At 40.8% G+C, this 24,191-nt stretch overlaps 3 protein-coding genes across 4 annotated transcripts; 2 read left to right on the plus strand and 1 right to left on the minus strand.

The window, feature by feature from the left end:
* Positions 1 to 1,294: 1,294 nt before the first annotated feature.
* Positions 1,295 to 6,679, plus strand: LOC131688307 (uncharacterized). Its single transcript, XM_058972508.1, has one exon. The coding sequence runs from the start codon at positions 1,295 to 1,297 to the stop codon at positions 6,677 to 6,679; it is 5,385 nt and encodes a 1,794-aa protein (XP_058828491.1).
* A 3,212-nt stretch (positions 6,680 to 9,891) lies between these two features.
* Positions 9,892 to 20,690, plus strand: LOC131689133 (kxDL motif-containing protein CG10681). Of its 2 annotated transcripts, none has more exons than XM_058973994.1 (4): positions 9,892 to 9,906; positions 12,768 to 12,842; positions 19,627 to 19,815; positions 19,874 to 20,690. In XM_058973994.1, the coding sequence occupies exons 3-4, from the start codon at positions 19,649 to 19,651 to the stop codon at positions 20,442 to 20,444; spliced, it is 738 nt and encodes a 245-aa protein (XP_058829977.1). In that variant the 5' UTR covers positions 9,892 to 9,906; positions 12,768 to 12,842; positions 19,627 to 19,648; the 3' UTR covers positions 20,445 to 20,690. The 2 variants fall into 2 exon arrangements, with proteins under 2 accessions (XP_058829977.1, XP_058829975.1); XM_058973992.1 differs by lacking the exon at positions 9,892 to 9,906 and adding an exon at positions 9,929 to 10,091.
* Positions 13,094 to 15,827, minus strand: LOC131689134 (ubiquitin-conjugating enzyme E2 C). The gene is made up of 2 exons (XM_058973995.1): positions 15,304 to 15,827; positions 13,094 to 14,500 (listed from the first exon to the last, which is right to left on the minus strand). The coding sequence occupies exons 1-2, from the start codon at positions 15,402 to 15,404 to the stop codon at positions 14,071 to 14,073; spliced, it is 531 nt and encodes a 176-aa protein (XP_058829978.1). The 5' UTR covers positions 15,405 to 15,827; the 3' UTR covers positions 13,094 to 14,070.
* Positions 20,691 to 24,191: the final 3,501 nt, after the last annotated feature.

A 24,191-nucleotide genomic window follows, 5' to 3' on the forward strand; every position in this document is an offset into this window, starting at 1 on the left:
CAATATTACCGTGGCTGTTTTTTCTTTTTCAAAATTTTAGAACTCGAATAATGATTTATTTTCCTGTATATAGTTGTCATGTGATGTATATGTAATAAAATGTAATATATGTATTTAAAAGCTTTTAATGAATATAAACAACGCACACATTCGCGTAATTCATGATTGACTAAATTGACAGCGGTTATTCCTCTACCAAGTCAAACTAGTCCGGAACCGATTCGGACTTCCAGTATGAATCCCAGCTCAAATGCATGAACCGATGGAGTCAGAATCGGTTGTTTCACTTGAGCAAGATTCCATACTGAATCCATTCAGGATTTCGAACCAGTTCCGGATTTGACGGATAGTTGGGATAAGTTGGTTTGGCGGCGCTAGTGTTTATCGTATATTAGTTCAAATGTTTCCACACGTTTTTTAAATATTTTTGTTCGATCATGGATGTCTGTTCTCTGTGTCTAAGGTTTCTGGGGGTACGTTGATGTTGATTTGTGGGAGAATATCTGGGGCATCCATTTGGCCTGTTAGAAATTAGTATGCCATGAGAATTCAAAAAAAAATATGATTATAGCTAAGATTTTGCTTTATAGCAGACTGGATCGCAGGAGGCGTTTTCCGAAAAATGTAAGAAAATTTTCATTAAACATTGTACACGTGGTCGAAATAGAAGTAAATATAGTTTATACGCCGAACCAGTCTTTTTTTCCTCATTTGCCAAGTGCCCCGTACTAAGCAGAGCTGTCTCTGTTGCTGTCGCCAGCATTGGCCTTTCGTACCCTCCAGGTGAGCCGTACATACCGGACATAGTCCCTGTTGCTGTCGCTAACATTGGTCCTTCGTACCCTCCAGGTGAGCCGTACATACCGGACATAGTCCCTGTTGCTGTCGCTAACATTGGTCCTTCGTACCCTCCAGGTGAGCCGTACATACCGGACATAGTCCCTGTTGCTGTCGCTAACATTGGTCCTTCGTACCCTCCAGGTGAGCCGTACATACCGGACATAGTCCCTGTTGCTGTCGCTAACATTGGTCCTTCGTACCCTCCAGGTGAGCCGTACATACCGGACATAGTCCCTGTTGCTGTCGCTAACATTGGTCCTTCGTACCCTCCAGGTGAGCCGTACATACCGGACATAGTCCCTGTTGCTGTCGCTAACATTGGTCCTTCGAAAACCATCAATCAGTTTATATGGATAGAATCCTGCGTTGTTCTGAGAGATCGAAAACAGGTACTGTGCCAAAACGATTTGCGGATTATTACTTGGAAAATTCCAAGACTGGAAACAGAAAAACCATGCAGCGTACACCTGTACATACATTTCCGGCTGCAAAGCCTATCGTACCAGATTCTGACATTAATTTACAAACTGAAGATAATTCTAAACCAGATAGTAGATATTCAAAAAGTAGTAGGTCATCAGTTGTAAGCAAAACCCAAAGTCAGATTAGGGCGTTAGAGTTGGCTAATCAGATTGAGGAGGAGGAGCTTGAAACCGCTCTAGAGCAGGATCGGATTTTGGCTGAACAAAAATTGGAAGCTCTTAAAATTAAAAAAGAGCTAGAACTGAAAAGTCAGCAAAAGAAGGCAGAATTTTTGAAGAGAAAACGGGAACGAGAGTTGCAAATTTATGAATTGCGCTCTGATTCTGGGTCTGTTAGTTACAGTTCGTCACAACGAGTTCACAAGTGGGTGAGCGAAATCCCAGATGAAAGCGACGATCGACGACCTGACGAGTCTATCGAAGAAGCTGCACGTACCAAGATGGAAGCTAAAGGTAGCTCTCCAGGAATGAACGAGGTCTTAACGCAAGCATTCAAAGCGCTCCAAGTTCGTCAAATGAAAGATTTACCTGTATTTTCTGGAGAAGTCCCTGAGTGGCCGATTTTTGAGAACGAGTTCAAGACGTCTACAACGGAGTTCCAGCTAACAGACCGTGATAACCTGAGAAGACTTAACAAGGCGCTTCAAGGAAAGGCGCGCAAAGCTGTTGAAGCACTACTGTCGTCACCTGAAAATGTCCATCATATTATGCGAATGCTGAAATCAAACTTTGGTCGATCCGAGTGGGTAGTTGCAAATAGGCTGGATACTTTACGGAACCTTGAGTTTGTCAAGGACGGAAGTATTGAATCTTTTCGTACATTTTATAACGCAGTTATCGGTACCGCTGTTGCATTAAAAAACGCCAACGCAAAAAGCTACCTAATGAATCCCGAACTTATTTCGCACCTGGTGGAAAAGCTACCGGCGTTCAGCAAGCAGATGTGGATTCGACACAAAGCATCTCTGATGAAAGAAGACAGAGTAATTGATTTCGACACATTTTCTCGGTGGTTGGAGGATGAGATGGACAATCAACTGGCGAGTATGAATCCAATTTTCATGACAAAAAAGCCAACTTCAAACCCTCGACCAAAACCGCCTGTGTTTAACATTACTACTCCAGATGATGAGAATGAGCACATGCAGTGCCCTTTGTGCAGTTCAAAGGATCATTTGAGCCTTGCCAAATGTGATCGGTTTTCTAAACTATCTCTGGATCAACGTCGATCTGCAGCAAGATCTTGCCGAGTATGCTACGTCTGCCTGAAGACCGACCATACGCGTCAGAAATGTAAATCTAACAGGACCTGTTCCATCTGTAAAAGTAATCACCACGAGCTTGTACACTCAGATGACTTTCAAAGACCATCGAACCGTAAACCTTCGGATAAATTTGCATCCGAAGATTTATGTAATGTGAATGCTAAAAATGTGAACACTCTTCTCCGCGTGGGCAAAGTGCAAATACGTGGTCAAGGTGGTATCCATAACGTGTTCGCTCTTTTCGACGAGGGTTCTTCCCTTACAATGATAGACTCTACACTTGCCGATGAAATGGGATTAGTTGGTCCTATAGTACCGGTAACGTATCGTTGGACAAACGGAATCTCGCACAAGGACGAAGAATCGACGGTGATCTCCTTTTTAATATCAGGGCCTTCCCAACAAGCAAAATGGTTCCAATTGAATAATGTTCGTACCATTCAGAATATGAACCTGCCACGTGTCAACTTTGATCTGGAAAAGATTAAAAAAATGTATCCGTTACTCGATGAAAGTAAACTCAGTACGATTCAAAATGCTTCGCCGAGATTGTTGATAGGCTCGAATAATGCTGGTCTTATAGTGCCTCTAAAGACAATACAATATTCACTGAGAGGTCTCCAACTAACCCGGTGTCACCTAGGTTGGACCATTCATGGAGAAATAGAACCAACGTTGGCGGTGGCAGCAGATTCTCTCCATGTTCTCCTTTGTTCAAATAATAATGATACGGAGCTAACAGCTTTAATGAAGAATATGTACAAGATTGAAGAGTTCGGCATAACTCGCCAGGAAGATAAATTTTCAGAAGAAGATCAACGTGCACTTGACATCATGAACAGAACACTGAAGAGAATCGGTGATCGTTTCGAAGTTGGGCAAATATATAAATATAACAATTTTACGTTTCCTGATAGCAAAGTACAAGCATTGCGTCGTCTGCAGATAATGGAAAGAAAAATGGTTGGTGATCCAAAATTTGCTGAGATGTACTGCAAGAAAATAAATGATTACCTCCAAAAAGGGTATGCAAGGAAGCTGCAGCCAGATGAGCTTTCGGAGCCTCCCAATACATGGTATTTACCACATTTCAGCGTTGCGAGTGGTAATAAGTTTCGATTGGTGATGGACGCGAAAGCTAAGTCAAACGGTTTTTCATTAAACGACCTATTGCTGAAAGGTCCAGATTTTGTACCCCCTCTGACTGCGGTATTGATGCGAGGAAGAAAGAAAAAGGTGGCGTTCTTGGCAGACATAACAGAAATGTTTCATCAGGTACAAATTCGCGAAGAGGATCAACATTCACAGCGTTTTTTCTGGCGTGGCATGAATCGAACCGATCCACCTGAGACGTATACGATGACGGCTATGATTTTTGGTGCGGTATCATCTCCGTCCATAGCTCAGTATATAAAAAACTTTAATGCAAAAGAACTTGAAGAACGTTTACCAGGAGTACAACGAGCCATCGTGGAGCAGCACTACGTAGATGATTATTTTGATAGTGCTGATACCGACGAAGAAGCTATCGAGTTGATCGATCGCGTAATCACGGCTCACGACCATGGCGGTTTCAAATTGGGGAAATTTGTCTCGAACTCAGACTCTGTCATACAGTCATTGGATCCTGAGTTGAGAGCCAATGTTGATAAACCAGATGACGTGAAAGTTTTGGGTTTGAGATGGAACGTTGCGACTGATGAAATTGTTTTTCCGTTGGACTTTCCTAAGATTGGCGATATTCTTCGATCCACTGATATGATTCCCACCAAGCGAGAGCTATTGAAGTTTATGATGGGAATTTTTGATCCGTTAGGAGTGCTTAGTCCGGTAACAATCCATTTGAAAATTCTGTTTCAAGATTTGTGGCGCTTGCAAATCAATTGGGATGATGAGATTCCCGATGGTTTCATTCCGAAATGGGCAGAGTGGTTAGAGGAAACAGCAAAGTTACGTGATGTCAGAATTCCCAGGTATTACTTTCCGGAGCTTCCATCGTTTAACAACGTCGAGCTGCATGCTTTTTGCGACGCGAGCGATAAAGCTTTTGCCTGCGTGATTTTCATGGTACACCGAAATCCGAACAAAAGCTATGTGACTCAGGTATGTGCGAAATCAAGGGTCGCTCCGTTGAAATCGCAAACGGTTCCACGACTTGAACTTCAAGGTTGTGTCTTGGCTAGTCAGGTGATGAAGATGGTGCAGGAAGAGATGAAGGTCGAAGTAACCTCGATTCATTTTTGGACCGACTCGAAAATTTGTCTTGGTTGGCTTTCGACAACGGAGAAACTAACTGCCTACGTTGGATCCCGTGTATCTAAAATAAAAGAGAACGGTCATCATACGGCAATGTGGCACTGGATTCCGTCGTATCTTAATGTTGCTGATTTAGGAACAAAATGTTCGAAATTCGCCAACATAGCGGAATGGTTGAAAGGCCCCGAATTTCTAGCTCAAGAACGTAAGTGTTGGCCAGCTCCCGACGTGGTAGATTTGACTTCGGAAGAATCCAACAATTTTCACGACGAGCTTGTCTGTATCCGTGATGAAGGTTTATGCTACCAGATTGCTGAAACGATTGACCTCCAACTTCCCGACATCAAAAGGTTTTCCGATTACAACAGACTGATTCGAGCGACTGCGTATTACCTGAAAATGAAAAAAATACTTGCCCTTCCTAAAAAAGAAAAGCCTGAAACATTCAAGATAGACGTTCACGACATGACCAATGCTAAAAATGCTTGGTACAAGAAGGTGCAGATGGAATGTTTTGCAGAAGAACGACGGTGCCTAGAAACTAAAGGTTTTGTGAAAAAGTCGAGCCGTTTGTTTTCACTTTCGCCATTCATCTCCGATGACATTATTAGAATGCAGGGACGCATCCAGGATGATGGGCATCCTTTTGGAATGAATAACCCTGTAATACTACCAGACAATCATGACTTTACAAATTTGCTTATACGGATGTATCACATCGCAAACTGTCACCAAGGAGTGGATACTGTTGTGGGTAATTTGAGATTGCGGTATCGCATATTAAAAATCCGATCGCAGGTAAAAAAGTACGCTCATGTATGTGTAACATGTCGTGAACTTCGTGCAAAACCGACCGTACCGCAGATGGGAGATTTACCAAAGATTCGTACGACACTGTTTGTTTACCCTTTCACTCACACTGGAATTGACTATTTTGGTCCGTTAACCATTAAAGTTGGACGTCGCCTGGAAAAACGCTGGATGGTGTTATTCACCTGCATGACGAGTCGAGCAGTGCATTTAGAAATTGTACCGTCCCTGGACACAAACAGCTGCATTATGGCTATAAGATGTTTCATGGCTATTCGTGGTGTACCCCAAAAGATCAACACAGATAATGGTACAAACTTTACTGGGGCCGATCAAGAATTGAAACGGTTGACTAAGGAGCTTGATCACCAACAAATCGAGGAAACATTGAGCGTCCGAGGTGTGGAGTGGTCATTTATACCTCCAGGAGCTCCTCATTTCGGCGGATGCTGGGAACGCTTGGTTCGTTCAGTGAAATCCGCCCTTGGTACAATGTTGAAAGAGCGACATCCAACTGATCTTGTGCTACGAACAGTACTATGTGAAGTTATGAACACCATCAACAACCGCCCTTTAATACCCATATCAGACAATCCGCAAGATCCTGAGCCGCTAACACCGAATATGTTGTTGCTGGGGCGAAACAATTTTATGCAATACGATCATGATTTTGAGGAACGAGATTTGGACTGTAGAGCTGCGTATAAACATGCACAAATTTACGCGGATCGTTTTTGGAGAAGGTGGATTTTTTTATATCGTCCTGAGCTATTGAGACGACAAAAATGGCCAGACAATCGAAACTACCATGAGTATGTTGTTGGCGATTTTGTGATGATCGTGGATGAAAACATGCATCGAGGATGTTGGCCAAAAGGGATAATTGAGAAGGTTCATTATGGCCCAGATCGAAAGATTCGAACTGTTGTTATTCGTACCTCAAAATCTGTATACACTAGACCGGTAACAAAAATCATTCTACTAATACCTAAATCCGTGGCTGCCCCGGAGGATGTTAGAAATTAGTATGCCATGAGAATTCAAAAAAAAATATGATTATAGCTAAGATTTTGCTTTATAGCAGACTGGATCGCAGGAGGCGTTTTCCGAAAAATGTAAGAAAATTTTCATTAAACATTGTACACGTGGTCGAAATAGAAGTAAATATAGTTTATACGCCGAACCAGTCTTTTTTTCCTCATTTGCCAAGTGCCCCGTACTAAGCAGAGCTGTCGCCAGCATTGGCCTTTCGTACCCTCCAGGTGAGCCGTACATACCGGACATAGTCCCTGTTGCTGTCGCTAACATTGGTCCTTCGTACCCTCCAGGTGAGCCGTACATACCGGACATAGTCCCTGTTGCTGTCGCTAACATTGGTCCTTCGTACCCTCCAGGTGAGCCGTACATACCGGACATAGTCCCTGTTGCTGTCGCTAACATTGGTCCTTCGTACCCTCCAGGTGAGCCGTACATACCGGACATAGTCCCTGTTGCTGTCGCTAACATTGGTCCTTCGTACCCTCCAGGTGAGCCGTACATACCGGACATAGTCCCTGTTGCTGTCGCTAACATTGGTCCTTCGTACCCTCCAGGTGAGCCGTACATACCGGACATAGTCCCTGTTGCTGTCGCTAACATTGGTCCTTCGTACCCTCCAGGTGAGCCGTACATACCGGACATAGTCCCTGTTGCTGTCGCTAACATTGGTCCTTCGTACCCTCCAGGTGAGCCGTACATACCGGACATAGTCCCTGTTGCTATCGCTAACATGGCCAGTCAATATTTTCCCAACAAATACCGCTATATTTTCCCAACAAATACCGCTCTGAATGTATTTCGCATTTTTGCAAGAGTTTCAATATTGAGCAGACGACAGCGATCAATGTATGGTGGTAGCTCTGTTGGGTTACGCCACGGCAAAGTTCTAAGAGCAAAGCGGAGGAATCTTGCTTGTCTGCTTCAATTCTGTTAGTCCAAATGCTCGTATAAGAACACCAAATGGCTGCGGAAGCTTCCAGGACAGACCGAACAAGTGAAAAATACAATGCCCGCAGACAATATGGATCAGTAAACTCGTTGGCTATTCTTATTATGAAACCAAGGTTTCTATTTCCCTGTGCTATAACGTGAGAGTAATGGTTTCTGAATGTCAGTTGCGAGTCCAGGAGTACACCAAGGTCTCTGATAACTGACATTCTCTCTAGCAAATGGCCGGCGATGTTGTAGCTCCACAGAATTATTTTTTCTGCACGTGAAAGATATTATAGAACATTTGGACACACTGAGAGCCAACAAGTTGCGATTACACCAGTTACAGAAAGCATCTAGATGTCGCTGAAGTTCGATGCAGTCCTCTTTGACCGCACAATGAGAAAGAGTTTGAGATCATCAGCATATATGAGTTTGCACCCTGGGGGTATAACATAGAAAACGTCGTTGAAGAATAAAGAAAAAAGCAACGGTCCAAGATTGCTCCCTTGAGGTACACCCGAAGTTGATGAAGCTATATGACACGTTACTTCCTAAATTCACAGACAGAGAACGATCTACGAGATATGATTTAAGCCATCCTGTAAAATTTGATGGAGCACCCAGCCGCTCGATCTTTGCCAGAAGAAGAGAGTGGTCTATACGATCAAAGGCAGCTTTAAGATCAGTGTATATAGTGTCTACTTGTGACCCATCTTCGACGTTTTTAATACAGTACGATGTAAATGGGGCTAGATTAGTGGTTGTTGACCTGCCTGCAAAAAAGCCACTAGGATCTCAAACAACTTTGATCCAGCACAGAGCGAGGTTATATGCCACGATAGTTCGCAACATTTTGCTTATCACCTTTTTTAAAAACAGGAAACATTACTGATTTTTTCCAACACACGGGAAACACTGATTGTAACGAACGCGATCGTTACGATTTGTTTAATTTAATTTCGAGTAATTTTCTTTCGTCTCCGGTATAGACCTCCACAATTGGCGATTTGCGGCAAAGCCAAAATTAGTCATGCGACACCTATGATTCAGCTCATGAACTGGCAAAGTGATACAGTTTGCTTTTTTTCACCCGTAAGTGAGTCGTAGCTTACAACAAAATCTTCATTATCTTCTCGGAAAAAGCTTACCACTGCCAAAATATGAATGAAACGAGTAAGAAATTTAGTTTTATTTGCAATTATTCTGAAATTACAGCCATTTGCAACTATTTCACTCATATATTTCTTCGAAATGTAATCGGGGTATTATTGTGGTTATAAAAAATCGTTCCATAAATAAAGTTCCAACTCGAAACCGAGACCCAATCAGTACCAATGTCAAACTCCTTCATATTTTGAACTACGTAGGAGATTCAGTGAAGACTATCGGAGAGAAGGATCGGCTGTGCATGATACAAAGCTGACACTTTCCTTTTCGCCGGATATATTCTTTCCTCGCCTGATCTGGAGAGTTCCATGAATTTACACCATCTCATGAAGGTTTAGCTTAACTTAGGACGAACGGGAAATGCTGTTGCGGCGGCTACGGTGCTCAACAAATTACATTTCGAAACAGCGCGCATATAGCTCTGCGAATAATATTAGAAACCACTATGTTTTACACTCTTTTCGCAAGATGTTTACTCATCATCTTATAAAATGATGGTTTTCCTTCATTTTCATAAACAATTACCAACAAATTGATCGGTAATTTGGTGTTTAAAAGTCATTTTTTACCAATGTTTACAGAAAATATATGCACTATGACAGAACAGAATAAAATCAGCAACACTTTCCTTCCAGCGCTATCTGCGAGCGGTTTCAACGTAGAATCGCCAATAGCAAGCATATTTAATTTCAAATAGAACCCTATGGAGATAAGATTACTTACCGCGCCAGCAGAATCAGGGATAAAAGTCATAAATGCATTTTTTAGTTTTCTCTATTCCTATTCCTGGAACATGAGCGGCATAGATTAGGACGAAAGGCATTGTTTGCACTTTCTGCTTTAGGCAATTTTGAGGTGCCGTCTAGACGGCAGAAAGATAAGGAAATAAATAGCAATAGCACAGGTCTCCTAAATAAACTTTGTAATTGCCGCGTCATACATAGATTTAGAAAGCTAGGGATTTGTCTCTCTCTGTTACATGAACAAACCTTATTAGTTATTAAGAAAATTTGTATATAAGTTTTATTTTTTGAATATAATAAACAGTCCAATTGTAAAAGTGGAAGGTGCTAGTCGTGTGGTCCGAAATCCGTAATAAGTGTTAAATCCGAAAAGTAGAATCAGGATGTATCTATCCGAAAGGCCGTAATATCACCATTAATTCAATAGGATCCCTTCGTTCTCATCGGCAAACCCACGCCTTTTCCGAAGGAAATCCGATTTGAATTAATCTTATAACGACGTAGCCCGGCCAGCTACACTGATTGCGACAGTGATTGGTTGAGGATTAGTCGTAAAGGTGTACACAACGCGCTTGCGCATTTTTTCAATATAATGGAAGGATTCCCATCTTGCCCCACCGATGTAGAGGACTTTAATTTGCTTATGGCAGCTAGAATGTCTTCGTCAGTAAATTGAATGTTTCCAAAATTGATTACATCGCGAGGGACATTTTGAAGGCCACAGTCCACCTGAGTTGAGCTAGCCGATTATTTTTAAACACACTCGAGAAATGTTTTGCGAACAAGTTACAGATACCGCTGGGAGTATTTGACGTTTCACCTGCGAGGAACATACTGGAAGGAAGCCAATTTTCTTTACGTTTCCCATTTACAAAGGATCAAAACTCTTTTGGGTTTCGATTGGGTTTATGCTACGTGTCTTGAGTAGAGAAAGCGATTAAATGTTTTGTAGCTGTTACTGGCTACAGTCGTGATTCGCTGGTTGGGCCACACCTCTGTTCAACCAACGAATTTGATTCGTTAGTTGGACCGACTGACAGAAGTCAAAAACTCTCCAAAAGAGACGTTAGTAGTGTAACTACATCTATTCACATCTCTAATAATTGTCAGATTGATTGTCAAAGTAAATTTGACATAAGATTTTGACATTCAGATGCTTTTTAGTTGGACAATGGTCCAACTAGCGGAGATCCAACTAAAAAGCGGTCCAGTTAAAAAGTGTCCAACCAGCGAATCACGACTGTATAGTGAACTCCCTTTTTGTGATCGGGTTTCATCGAATAGTGTAATGTCGAAGCGCAGCAGCTCGCAATATTTTCAGTTTACGTAGCCGGTTGTTGGACCATGGAGGATTTGTTCGGGAACGAGGTGCAGGCACATGTATACTGAAAAGCTGTTTCAACACCAGTGAGAGTTTTTCTACGGCAGCATCTACATCGATCGCGAAATTCAAGAAAGTCTCACAGTCGATTGTTTGTAGTGAGTTATGAAGCCTAGAGAAGTCAGTCTTCGAAAAGTTGAACTCCCTGACATCCTCCACCTCGTCATAGAGAACCAGCTGCGGACAAATCTGCGTTAACAGAAGTGGAGGATGATGTGCGTCTACAGCAACTAAAAGCTCAAGTGCCTCTGATACGGTACAGTTCATTGAAGCTTCTTCATTTATAAAGAGGAGGTCCAGGATTCGATTTCGTCTATTATTCACTGTAGACATTTGTCGCATGGTCAGTATAGACATTCCGTCAAGTAGATAGTACTCGCCCTCGAAAAGGTTGATTCAGAAGGGTCTGGGAAAACATACCCGGAGGGAGTGCTCTTCCAAAGAAGTCCAGGCTGGTTGTAATCACCAAATAGTAGATGTGCCGTGTTGGGTTCAATGGAAGTTGCAATGTCACGTGCGGAGCCTATGTGCTTCTGAATAATTTCTACATCACTTGCGGAATCGGGGGGAATATATACAACACCCACACAGAGATTAGTATAGGGGCCACGGATATTTACCCAGAGTTGTTCGAGATTGTGAGTGTCATTTTTGTGTTTGGATGAAAGTCGGTTAGAAACTGCAATGAGCACACCACCACCACGTTTCTTCCCTGCACTATTAGGATCGCGATCGTTACGATATACCGAGTACCTTGAGCCAAATAATTGGAGCGAGTTGATTTGATCATTCAGCCACGTTTCGGTCAGAACAAATAACATCATGATCAACATCCGAAGCAGCGACGAACAGCTCATCAATGTTTGTGCGTAGCCCTCTCACGTTCTGATAGTAGATTTTGAGATGTCCCTGCAAGTTTTCTCCTGACGGTTGAACGGTGGTAGAACGAGTGGTGGTGGAAGCAAATGCCTGTAATTGGGGTGGGCTTTCAACGAGGGCAGCATCTGTATATCCTACTTCGGAAGGACATATACATTCATTGTATTTACCTGAGAAAACGGATACTGGAATTCCATGTCCTTCGAGTTGGTCTGACTTGTTTAGAGCGTTGTTATCTGACCGGAAAAGGTTGATGTCGTGTCCTTCAAGTTCTGTGGTAGACGGGTGGGTGTCGATGACGGAGTTGACCTGATTACGTCTGTTGGTAGGCTGCAATGGTGGATCAAACTCAGGGTGCGCAGTATCTCGTGTAGCTTCGGGAGGACATATACCCTCCTGAGCTTTACCTGACCGGGAAAGGTCGCCAGCATAGCTTCCAAGTTCCATGGCAAACAGATGGGAGTCGGTGATAAGGTCAAGCTGATTTCGGTCATTGGAAAACTACAATTGTAGACCAAATTCAGGGCGCGCAGTATCTCGAATTGCTTCGGAAGGACATATACCCTCCTTAGCTTTACCTGACCGGGAAAGGTCGCCGCCATAACATCCAAGTTCCATGGCAAACAGATGGGAGTCGGTGATGGAGTCAAGCTGATTCCGTTCGTTGTCAAACTGCAATTGTAGACCAAATTCGATTATGATGTCTGTTCTCTGTGAGACATCCATGATTGAACAAAAATATTTAAAAAAAAAACGTGTGTAAACATTTGAATTAATATACGATAAACACTACCCTCTAAGAACGGTTGGTTTCAAAATCGTCCAATGAAGGACGTTCGTTGGACCAATTTGGACAACGTCGAGTGAAACTCGAATTTTAGGGTTTCTAGATTCCAACGAATACCGTTGACAACCGGTTTAAAGAAATCTATATTTTTAAAATTAGCCATTCGAAAACCGGTTTTGATTTTAGTGAAAACCCGTTAAGTTTAGACTAATACAAACCGTTAAAAAGTGCACCGTGAAAATAGAGTTCGTTATAACATTGGTAAGTATATAATTTCCATGAACAAAATTTTCGAAAATCAGTGCTGAGCCATTTACTGTCGATTCTTGCACGCTGGCCATGTAAATTGTATGAGTGCGTTCTGTTGGTGCAAAGAGAACTCGAATGATGATGTTGGAATGACCATGTCGCCCGACGCTCTGTTCGTGGAATATCTTGTACTCTCATAATCTTTGGTTAAATGCTTACCACGGCAAATTTCTTTTAGTTCGCGTACACTAATAAATACCATCTATATAGTTGTAATTTATTTACGTTTACAGATATCAATTGCATACCTAAACTATAATAAAATACAGAAATAGTAATTAGAGTGAAAATAAGCGGAAAATACAACGTGCGGAGTGTTGCTTTTGTTGGCAAAAGTGCTCTGATGTGTGCAGTCCTCACTACCTGTATCTTGTTATTTTTAATCTATTGAAAGCTACGAGAAAAAAAACAACTAAACATGATACAAAAGAGAGAGAGAGTAAATCTTTTCCACTGTTTTGCGGCAGGTTGAATACTGTGAACAGTTTGTCTTGTCTATTGACTACTAAATGAGCATAAACTACTCGTAAATCGATTTTGAAAGGAATGGGCACTGGCATGTACATGAGTGTGATTCGATTTGATCAGTGTCAGTTCCGTACGCTACTTTTCGGCTATGGTTATGACAAAATGAACAAGGCGTTACTTTGGAATCATTTGAAGTTTTTCATTTAGGCATCGGCGGATGAATGAATATTTGCTTTTGTTTCCCTGCTGCTAAATTTGTGTATGTGATTCTATTTCATTCAGGATCATTTTGAGTTGTATGTTTAACACTAATGAGAAGTCAATTTTGGCGTTAAAATAAATTATACCCAAAACAGATCAAAGTACATAAATCAATTATACAATAAACATTTTAGTCGATTTTTCGTAATAAATATATCGGTGTTTTAAAATAACTGGGGACTGTTTCTGTTCCCTAGGGGTTCTGAACGATTTACTCGATAGTAGGGTCATGTGAATCGTTCATCAAATTAATATTTTCACATTGTTCCGCTTTGACCGACGTTTAATAATCGCGATTTGATTTTTTCTTCTCGCATCCGAATGTGTAGGTTTTTTCTATTATTTGTGTAGAGTGTGCAACTCTCGCGACTCCTTTCGCACTTTCGCTCATTATCATTGCATATCGCGTTCATTCTACCCCTACATACTCTTGTTACAAATCCGCCGAGCTTTAGGCTTCTTTATGTTTCTCATAAAACTCGTCCAGATACTTCTTGTACTCAGCTTGGTTGGCCCACATCTGCGATGCTTGTGAGTTTAGCGGACTATCGTTGTTTGGCTCACCAAGCAGCGATTGGATGGAGAGCAGAATCGTTCGAACATCGTACAGTGCGGACCACTTGTCTTTCAGTATGTCCAGGCAGATTGAACCGCTAAGGTCCACGTTTGGGTGGAAACAGGGTGTTAGAAATTTGACGTTCGGCGCCGAGTAAGGATACGAGTTGGGAAACTCTAGCAGTAGTTTATACTTCTGGCCTTTGTATACGGTTTCCTCCGGACCACATATGGTGCCGATCCATTTGAAGAAGTTCTCACCCTCGGGAAACGCCGAGATGGTTTTTTCCGATGACATCATCAGCGCCATCAGCTCCTTCTGGAGTCTGCAAATAGATTAGTTGAGAGTAAAGAGTATTAATTTGAAATTGTTATTCAAGCTAGCACAGGCTGATAGGGTATGTTACTGAAAAATCTATAATTCTGTTTCGTTTTTTAGTGTTGATATGAAGAACTAAGGACTGATATCTGGGAAACTAGGTATGCAGGAAAACTCAATGGTGATTTAACGATGACACGAAAATTTCAAGGATTGGGGCAGGAACATGAGTTTTATAATCTTCCTTGACCTGATGTAAAGTCTAACTAACAGGCCGTCGTATAGTTAATAAATTACAATGTTAAAATAGTCCCAATAGTTTATGATGCGTGTTGGTACTGGGCCAATGATCTTCGACTGGCATGGTTCATTCTCATTGGTTCGGATGTCTTCATGGCTGACTGGTGAATGTCTGTTCTACTTCCAAGTGTGAATTGGAATAGGGGAGATGGAGGCTTTGTTAGACTTTGAATCAGACCAAGGAAGTTAATGGATAGCGATAAATACATAAGATGCAAATAAAAATGGCGTGTCTGATTTTGAAAATGCTTATCAAATCGTGATCTGAACCTTTAGGAACTGCCCAGACATTTAATTTGCCACGCATTAGTTTATGCTAGGTTTCTTAATTATATAAAACATCAAATTGTTGATGATGGATATACGAATGGCAACACTGCTGGTGAAAATTGATTTTTTTTTTGCTTCCACACCTCGTCAACAAGCACATCAAAAGCATTATTGCAATTGTAGTTTACCAGTCGCATAGATTATGAAAATTTATCGCATTTTTATATGTAATTTACTAACCTTTTACTAACGGCATGATTATTATTATTTATCAGCGTTTCATCGTTCTGTTTCGATGGATTGGAAGAAGCAGCACGTTCCGGATTGATGTTTTGTGCCATATTCCGTAGTTACAAAGCTTGTTGGTCAATACTTAATAAATCGTTTCCGCCCGTAACCTCTATTTATGTCGTATACTCCGTTTAAAGCCGTCTCCTCTTCGACTGGTATTACCGATCCAGAACACTCACGATGATGGCTTCCTTGTGCTGCTTCTCTCTACAGATTCGTTCCCAACAGAAGCACTGCAACCAATGATGGCCTCTTTTTGTGATGATGATTTAACAGATCTATAACTTTCCCCAAAAGTTTCATCCAAACAGGTGACTTATGTCACCAAGAAAAAACTCACGTAAACTTGGCCTGAATCAGGAAGATTCGAATTTTGGAAAATAAAGCAAATCCACAGCCTGATGACTTTTTTATCGCCTTTTTCACTGCTTGCTGGCCTCTGCTTGTAAAATTCGTTTGCTTTTGATTGCTGACCAGGGTGGCCAGATAGAATTCCCTAATATCGGTAGGGTCACTAAAAGTTTATCGGTAGTTATCGGTAGGCCGGGTTTTTGTTCCAAAAACGTAGTGTTGACAGAGAATTGTAAAATACTGAAAACACAGATCTCAGACCAAATCCAACTCAAAATTAAATGTTGAGTAGGATGTGTCCAAAATCAATAAAAATCGGTAGTTTTCGGTAGGGATAAGAAAATATCGGTAGTTTTACCTTGGTCGTCTGTGAATCGGTAGGGAAGACCAAAATCGGTAGGACTACCGACAAATCGGTAGGTCTGGCCACCCTGTTGCTGACATTCGTCGTCGTTGAGTTTTGTGGAAACTAACGCACACCAACGAATCAAATTCCAGTATTTTTCCCGTGACTGGAAGCCTATACACGCTTAAATTTTTTAACCTACTATAGTAGGCGCCGTCCTTGATCGATGCTGTGTTCCGATCAAACCATCCCAGTCACCCCCAGTTAAGCTCAGTCGGAAATGAACCGGAATTCTGGCTGGCTCCAGTTCGTATTCTGGCTCCAGTGACACAACCGATTCTAGTTAGAATCGGTTGTATCACTGGAGCAAGTATACGAACTGGAACCAGCCAGAATTCCAGTTCATTTTCGGCTGAACTTTAGTGGTCCATGGCAAGCAGAAAGTTAAGGCTAGTTTACAGTTCGGGAAATGGATCACGGGATTTCGCACGGGATTTGCGTCGGGATTTGATCAGGGAAAATTTCCCGCTGAGATCTCTCCAAACTGTCAAACCAAAAACTCTGCTGCTTCTTAAAAATACAAACTGTATCCAACTTGCAGCGAATTGTAAACTTTATAAAAATACTATTTTCCCCGTCGGAAACAATTTGTGTTGAATTGTTCCCGGCCGGATTTCTGTGTGGAGAGTTTTAAAATCCCGTGATGTTTCCCGCGGTTGGGTTTACACTTCAGGAAAACTGTCATTTTTGTGTAGACTTATTTCCCGTCACGGGATTTGAAATCCCGAGCTCCATTTAAAATACACAGGGACCCAAATCCCGTGACACGTTTTCCGGACTGTAAACTAGCCTTTAGCAAAAGTTGAGCAAAGCGAAATTGATTCTGGCAGCGTTTCTGCCAGTATTTTGTGCGAGAATTCTGGTAAAGTATTCGCTCAAATGCAACAACCGTTTCTGACAGAAGCGGTTAAACCACAGACTAACAGACATAACACTAGGGAGGAATTCCCTCAAAAAACATCGATCCGACAATTTTCCCAGAACACTAGCTCCACCTGTTATTCACAGTCCCAAACACTCATTTACTGGTGGGTTACCCCTCAAGTTTGCGAACAATTTTTCACTAGTGGTCTATCCCCCATATGCTTGTTCATATGTCAGTGGCGCCATAATTTCAAATGTGGCCACAGTCCCAACTACAAATATATTTTAAATGACCGTTAAAGCGGGCGAAGTTTTGTTTTTGAGTGTTATGTCTGTTAGTCTGTGGTTAAACTAACCGATGCTGCTTACTTTTAGCTAGAATCCAGCCAGGAATGTACGGCCAAGATTTCCGTACGCTTCCAACCAAATCTTTGTCAGATGTTTTGCTCGATTCGTGCTAAATTCTGCCAGGATCTTTGCACGGTTTATTTCCGAGTTATGCTCGGTTCCAGTCAAAATTTTCCAGAAAAAGCAAGCGAAACCGAGTTCGCCCTAGTTCAACTACACTGAGAAACTAAAATATGCATAGTTAGCATACTTTCTATACCTGTCTCTTTTCTTCTGCTGTGATTTTTATGCATTATCATGCATATACTTCTAATAAGCATTCAATGAGTGGATATACCGAATATGTCCAATGCATAAAATTTACAGCAGAAGAAACGAGAGGCAGATAGAGAAGTATACCATCAATGCATAAATAAATTTCTGCGTGTAACCTGCCTGACAGGATGCGCGCAGAAATCTGACAGGGCTGCCAAACCAATACTTACAGAAATCTACCAGAACAGTCTCTGCCAGAAACTTTGGTAACTGGGATTCGGAATCCTGAATGGAGTCAGTATCGATTCCAGCTCAAATGCAACAACCGATTCCGAAACCGTTTGAGTCGGAATAGGTTGTTGCATTGGAATTGAAATTCATACTGCCCTGTAAAGTTCAACCGGAAATGAACTGGAATTCTGACTGGCTCCAGTTCGTATTACGGCTCCAGTGACACAACCGATTCTAACTAGAATCGCTTGTCACTAGAGCCGGAATACCGGTTCATGTCCGGCTGAGCTTAACAGGGTGACTCCATTCAACGAGCCAAGCACTAAATCTTAAGTCTTACATAATTAGTTACTTTAAGTACCATAAAGTACATTAAGTCACAGAGAACAAACATCCATGATCGAGCAAAAATATTTAAAAAACCTGTGTAAACATTTGAATTAATTTTTTTCCTTTTTTTTTTTTTTTTTTTTTATTTCGACTATGTTAGTCATATTTTCTTTTTTTTACGTTTTAACGACATTCAATTAGCTAAAGATTACTGGGTAGGGAAAGTTATGAAACTTAGAGCCATAGTACTCAAGTGAGAGCCGGTTGTCACGGTAAAGATAGATACGTCTACCTTTATCAAGGACACATGATAGTGATTCGTAGTTATTCTACCTAAGCTCGACCCTCATTATCAGAAGGCAAAAATTAAGCCCGCACGATATTAAGCCTGTTCTAATGACCCTGCCACTTCTAGTTTTCCGATCTGTTTACTTCACATCCTTGCTCTCACTTGAGTACTATGGCTCTAAGTTTCATAACTTTCCCTACCCAGTAATCTCTAGCTAATTGAATGTCGTTAAAACGTAAAACATTTGAATTAATATACGATAAATACTAGCGCCGCCACACCAACCTACCCACTGAGACGTCCAAAAAATTGTTTCAAAATCGTTCAACACGGGTTCAACGATGGACGTTCGTTGAACGGTTATTTGGACGTTGTCCAAATTGGTCCAACGAACGTCCTTCATTGGACGATTTTGAAACCAACCGTTCTTAGAGGGTATCCCAACTATCTGTCAAATGCATTCCGGAACCGGTTCGAAACCCTGAATGGATTCAGTATGGAATCTTGCTCAAAGAAAACAACCGATTCCGTCTCTATCGGTTGATGAATTTGAGCTGGAATTCATGCTGGAAGTCCGAACCGGTTTCGGAGTAGTTTGACTGGGAAGAGGAATAACCGCTGTCAATTCTGTCGAACTTAGCCACAAAAAACATGACGACAGTAGCGCACCTGGTTTGGATATCCCAACTACCTTCGAAACCATTAGAGATTTTACACAAGTTGAATGCTGAAGATGGACGTCTGTTCTCTGTGATTTAATTATGCAATGGCAATAAGGTATATATAGGTGTGGCAGAACACACGGTTTGCTAGTGTTGGCAACCAAAAATATGTAAACAATCCAGAAGCACAACGGGTCGACGTCATAGCGGTCACACGATTCAATGGGAGCGGAACGACCGCTATGACGAAAGCTCATGTATAATTCATTTTACGAATACCAAAGTGCCATCTTCGCTAGACCTGTATATACAACATTGACGCAATGGTACATTGAAAAATATTTACTCTATTTACCTATTCTCAATTTAGTTATAAGACAATCGTTGAGTTACATTAAATAAGTGTGTATGGCTGCCACTCTCGCTTCCATGATTTCCATGGATTTCCATTAACTTCCAGTGTTTAATGTCAGAATTTGTTTTTCCAGTGTTGTTTAGTATTTTTACCCTTTTTATCAATATTTTCAATATTGTAGTTAAAGAATCACTGTGCTAAAAATGATGAATTCCGAGATGAGCAGCAGCATGCACTCCGGCAGGCCCGAAAGCGAGTTTAGCATTGAGTGCTTTCAGAACTACACTGCACCAGAAGTTTTCGTTCAGGGTTTGGCGGGTCTAGTGAACCAAACTGACGTTGAAGTGATTATAAGGGCACAGAAACAGATGTAAAAGATTTATCGATTTTATTATAAAGATAGTGTAACGTAAGTTCTACTTTTGCAGGCTGCAAAGATTCGAAAAGACCAACGAAATGCTTCTGAACTGCAATGCACTCAGCCAAAGCAGATTGAAAATTGCCAGTGAGGATTTTAAGAAGCACACCAAACTACTTCATGATATGAAGAAAGATTTGGATTACATCTTTAAAAAAATACGTAACATTAAGACCAAGCTAGGTACACAGTATCCGACCGCATTTGCAGAAGCTGTAGCAAAAAACAAACCTATAAGTTTTGATGAGGAAGACGAGATAGACACGGCGAGCCGTGCCGAGACGTTGGATGAGCGTAATAGCAACTGTCAGTCAAGAACATCAACTCCAGTGAAACTGGCTACAGGTGATGAAAAAAAGCTTTTGCAGAAACAAGGTTCTCAAAAAAAGAAATCCAGCGCATCGGGAGCTGGAGAAGGAACGACTACCGTAAGCTATATGAAGATGGAACAAAGTCCAGAGAATCGGAAGTCGGGTAAAACGACACCAATTGATCCCAAAAGAAGTTCCTTGCTGTCCACGAATAGTAGTTCGACGGACAATTCCAACGATTCGTCGGAGTGTACCTCCGATACTGGATAGGACGAACGAGCAGCAGTATAAGTGCGATGAAATCACATGTTTGTCGATTCATTTGAACAGTTAAAAATATTCTAGTCTTATTGCCTCTCTGAAACTTGTTTGGGCATTCTCCTGACTTTTCGTAGCTGTGTTGTCAAAATTAATCACCATGAGATTATAATGATTAGATTAATCACCATGAGATTATAATGTTATTTAATGCATGAAATTAAAAAAAAATGTTTGCTGAACTTGAAAAAAGCTAATTTTTGGGGAGAGCCTTTGAAGCGATAGTGGGGATCGTTACACCTCGATATGAATACATTCGAGTGACCTTCTTAAGGATAGGGCATGAGACCAACCAACCAAGCCGAAGGCATTCTTTTCCACCCAGATCATCTAGATTACGCAGTGGATTGCTTCGAAAAGCAAGTCACTCCCGATTTTTAAGAATTTCAGTCATAGAGAACAGACACACAAACCCATTTCCCGAACTGTAAACTAGCCTTTACCACTTTCAAAGCAACGCTTATTAGATAATCAGCAGTCAAACATGATGAAGTCAGTGTGAGGAATGAGGTCAATTATGCCATCTCTAAAATTTTTTGTTTTGATAACAATCGACTTTTTGGGATTGTATACTATTCCCCCGAAAATCATTCCCCAGAAAGCCATTCCCCAGAATTCCACTCCCCAGAATATCATCCCCCAGAATATACTATTCCCCAGAAAGTCATTTCCCAGAATGTACCATTCCCCAGAATTCCATACCCCAGAATGCACCATCTCCCAGAAAGTCATTCCCCAGAAAAGTTTATTTTTTTTTATTGATTTGATTTTTTCAAACGTACTACAGTTGTGATTCGCTGGTTGGACACTTTAACTGGACCGCTTTTTAGTTGGACCTCCGCTGGTTGGAGCGTCAAAATCTCGTGTCAAATTTACTTTGACAATCAATCTGACAATGTTTAGAGATGTGAACAGATGCATTTACACTGCCAACATCTCCTTTGGAGAGTTATTGACATTTGTAAGACGGTATCCGACTAGCGAATCAAATTCGTTAGTTGGACAAGGCTGTGGCCCAACCAGTGAATCACGACTGCACTCGTTCCCACTTTCATCGAACGACTTTCTTCGATTCGGTCACATTTGAAATGATTTGCATTGTGTTGAAACAGGAAGTTAGGATGGCATTATGTATTCCGAATTTAAATAAAGAATAGCTGACTTTCCCGAAAAACCATTCCACAGAAACTAAAATACCGAAGTGTTTTCCCCAAAAAGAACTATTCTCCCAAAAACCATATCCAAAATGAACCAATGCTCATAAGTTCATTCCACAGTTATAACCATTTCCCAGACATTTTTTTTAAGTGGGAAATTCTTTTGATGAAAATCAATACATTTTTTCAGTATGTTGGCCATATTGCTCCCCTCGAAAAGTGCACTGGTAGCAGAATTAGACAATAGCAATAGTTTTACTTTTCTCTTAATAATATGAACATACATATAGGACAAATCGCAAAATTCAGTACAGGTGTGTTTTTCAGTGCCATTTAACAACAACCATAGAAAGCGGTAGCCCCCTGATGATGATGGTCCCACCTCATACCCCCACAAAGGTGTGAGCTGAACGAGTTATCTAGAAGATAATTAATATTTTAAATCATGACAAGACCAGTTAACAAAAAAAAAACGGACTGGTTCAATTTACAGACATAGCCTTTCCTTCAAAAGAACGTAACCAGATATATTTCGAATATTCCATCAACAACCAGGGTCCATCAAGAAAATTTCCATTCCGGGAAGATACTTGATAGAATCGGGAATTGAACCCAATAGCTTCCATTTCTGATAATTCTCTGTAAGACTCCTCCCGCCTGACCAAGACATCGGTACTACCACCTGCTAAGGTGAGAAGTGACGAGCCTAGTGGCAGTGCAGAGTCTAATCGAGTTATATCATCCACATCAGGCCCCTTTATTGAAAGTTGCGTACCACTAACCCAAGGCAATCCAGGGATATTCCTTTCCGGGAATACCCTGGATTGATCAGGAATTGAACCCGATATCTTGTTTTATCAGAAGAAGTCACCAAGCCCCTCACTCAACGAACCAACTCCGTTATTGCCGCTATGGCAGCAAAAACCGAGATTAACTCTATTGTCGAGCAAAGCCAGCAAAGCAACTCCATCATCAAATCAGACCCTGATCACAACAAAAGTCTAAAAGCTTCAATTCAACCCGACTAGCTCTTAGTACTGGTCACCATGTTCGATTTCAAGTTAGTCTCTATCTGCTTATCGCGCGCGTGGCTCAGACTTCTGTAGACATCTAATTATTTTTAAAAACTATAATAAACAATTAACAAAAATCCATCATCATCATAGCGAATATAATAACTTAGTGTGACTAAATGCAAATAATAGAAGAGAAAAAAAAACAATCTTCGTGGTATTACATAGTTATTCAAATAACTCCAAAATATAAAAATTCAAAAAATCTGTCTACAAAGCAGATTTTACGTGTGAAATACATAGTGTTTTGAACTCCGCTAATGTTGCCGCACGTTTAATATGTCTAGGCATCGAATTGAAAAAACTTATTCCTTTGTACAACAAGGAGTTCTGTGATCTACTAAATAAAAAGTTAGGTGTTCTTGCATCAGACGCGTTTCTAGTGTTGTACCTATGCACATCACTTCCTCTTTCAATTCGATCACACAAATATCGAGGCAGCATTCCATTAATAATTTTAAAAATGAACACCATTGTTAAGTAATAAATTCTTTGCTTCACAGAGAGCCATTGTAATGCGCTTAGCATGAAACTAGAGGAAGTGTATCTGTTACATTTTAAAATTAATCGCATGATTCTATTTTGCAATCGCTGTAACCTCAATATTTGTGTTTGATTGGCAAGAAACAAAATGGACGGGCAGAAGTCAATATGTGGTGAAACAATAGATTTATATAATAAAATTTTACTACTAATTGTTAAATCATTTTTCAGACGACACAATATACCATACTTTTTAGCAATCTTTTTGATGACATTGTCGATGTGAGACTTAAAGGTTAACTTATCATCAATGATTATTCCAAGATATTTTAATTCACTAACGCGATCAATAGTCTCACCATTTATTTCAACGTTAACGTCAGGCCTAGTATTAGCCGAAGAGATAATCATATATTTAGTTTTAGCAACATTTAACTTTAATTGTTTAAATTTTAACCAACGAGCAAGGGAATGCAAATCTTCGTTCAAATGCGCCACGGCTTCATCTATATCCTTAGCTGCAATGAACAGAACAGTGTCGTCAGCAAACAAATTTAAGTCACAAAATCGTAAAACTCGCCTAATGTCATTTATATACATAATAAATAAAATAGGACCCAAGACACTACCTTGTGGCACTCCAAGAGGATTGTCGAGAGAACTAGATACAAAATCGTTAAAACTAGTTTTCTGAGTTCTATCACATAGATAGTCAAACCACTTATGTGCTATCCCTCCGATACCGAATCGCTCTAAAGTTTTCAAAAGTAAAGGTCTCGAAATTGTCTCAAAAGCGCGTTTCAGATCCAAAAATACAGCAAAAATAGTCTCTTTAACCTCGATTTTCTCTTTCCATTTTGCTAACACTAGATTCAAAGCGGTTTCGCAAGAGTGTCCCTCTCGGTATCCCGATTGCTCCGGAATTAGCAAATTATTATTATTCAAATAACTCATCAGCTGGCCCTTAACAACAAGTTCTAAAATTT

The sequence above is a fragment of the Topomyia yanbarensis genome, chromosome 3, assembly GCF_030247195.1.
Source record: "Topomyia yanbarensis strain Yona2022 chromosome 3, ASM3024719v1, whole genome shotgun sequence".
NCBI lineage: Eukaryota > Metazoa > Arthropoda > Insecta > Diptera > Culicidae > Topomyia > Topomyia yanbarensis.

Bases quoted from the DNA above. Each gene is read 5' to 3' on its own strand.
- LOC131689134 (XM_058973995.1), bottom strand. From the start codon at position 15,404: ATGGCACAAAACATCAATCCGGAACGTGCTGCTTCTTCCAATCCATCG. The intron at 14,501-15,303 runs GTTAGTAAATTA...ATCTATTTGCAG, and splicing joins AATCATGCCGTTAGTAAAAG to ACTCCAGAAGGAGCTGATGG.
- LOC131688307 (XM_058972508.1), top strand. From the start codon at position 1,295: ATGCAGCGTACACCTGTACATACATTTCCGGCTGCAAAGCCTATCGTA.
- LOC131689133 (XM_058973994.1), top strand. From the start codon at position 19,649: ATGATGAATTCCGAGATGAGCAGCAGCATGCACTCCGGCAGGCCCGAA. The intron at 19,816-19,873 runs GTAAAAGATTTA...CTACTTTTGCAG, and splicing joins ATAAGGGCACAGAAACAGAT to GCTGCAAAGATTCGAAAAGA.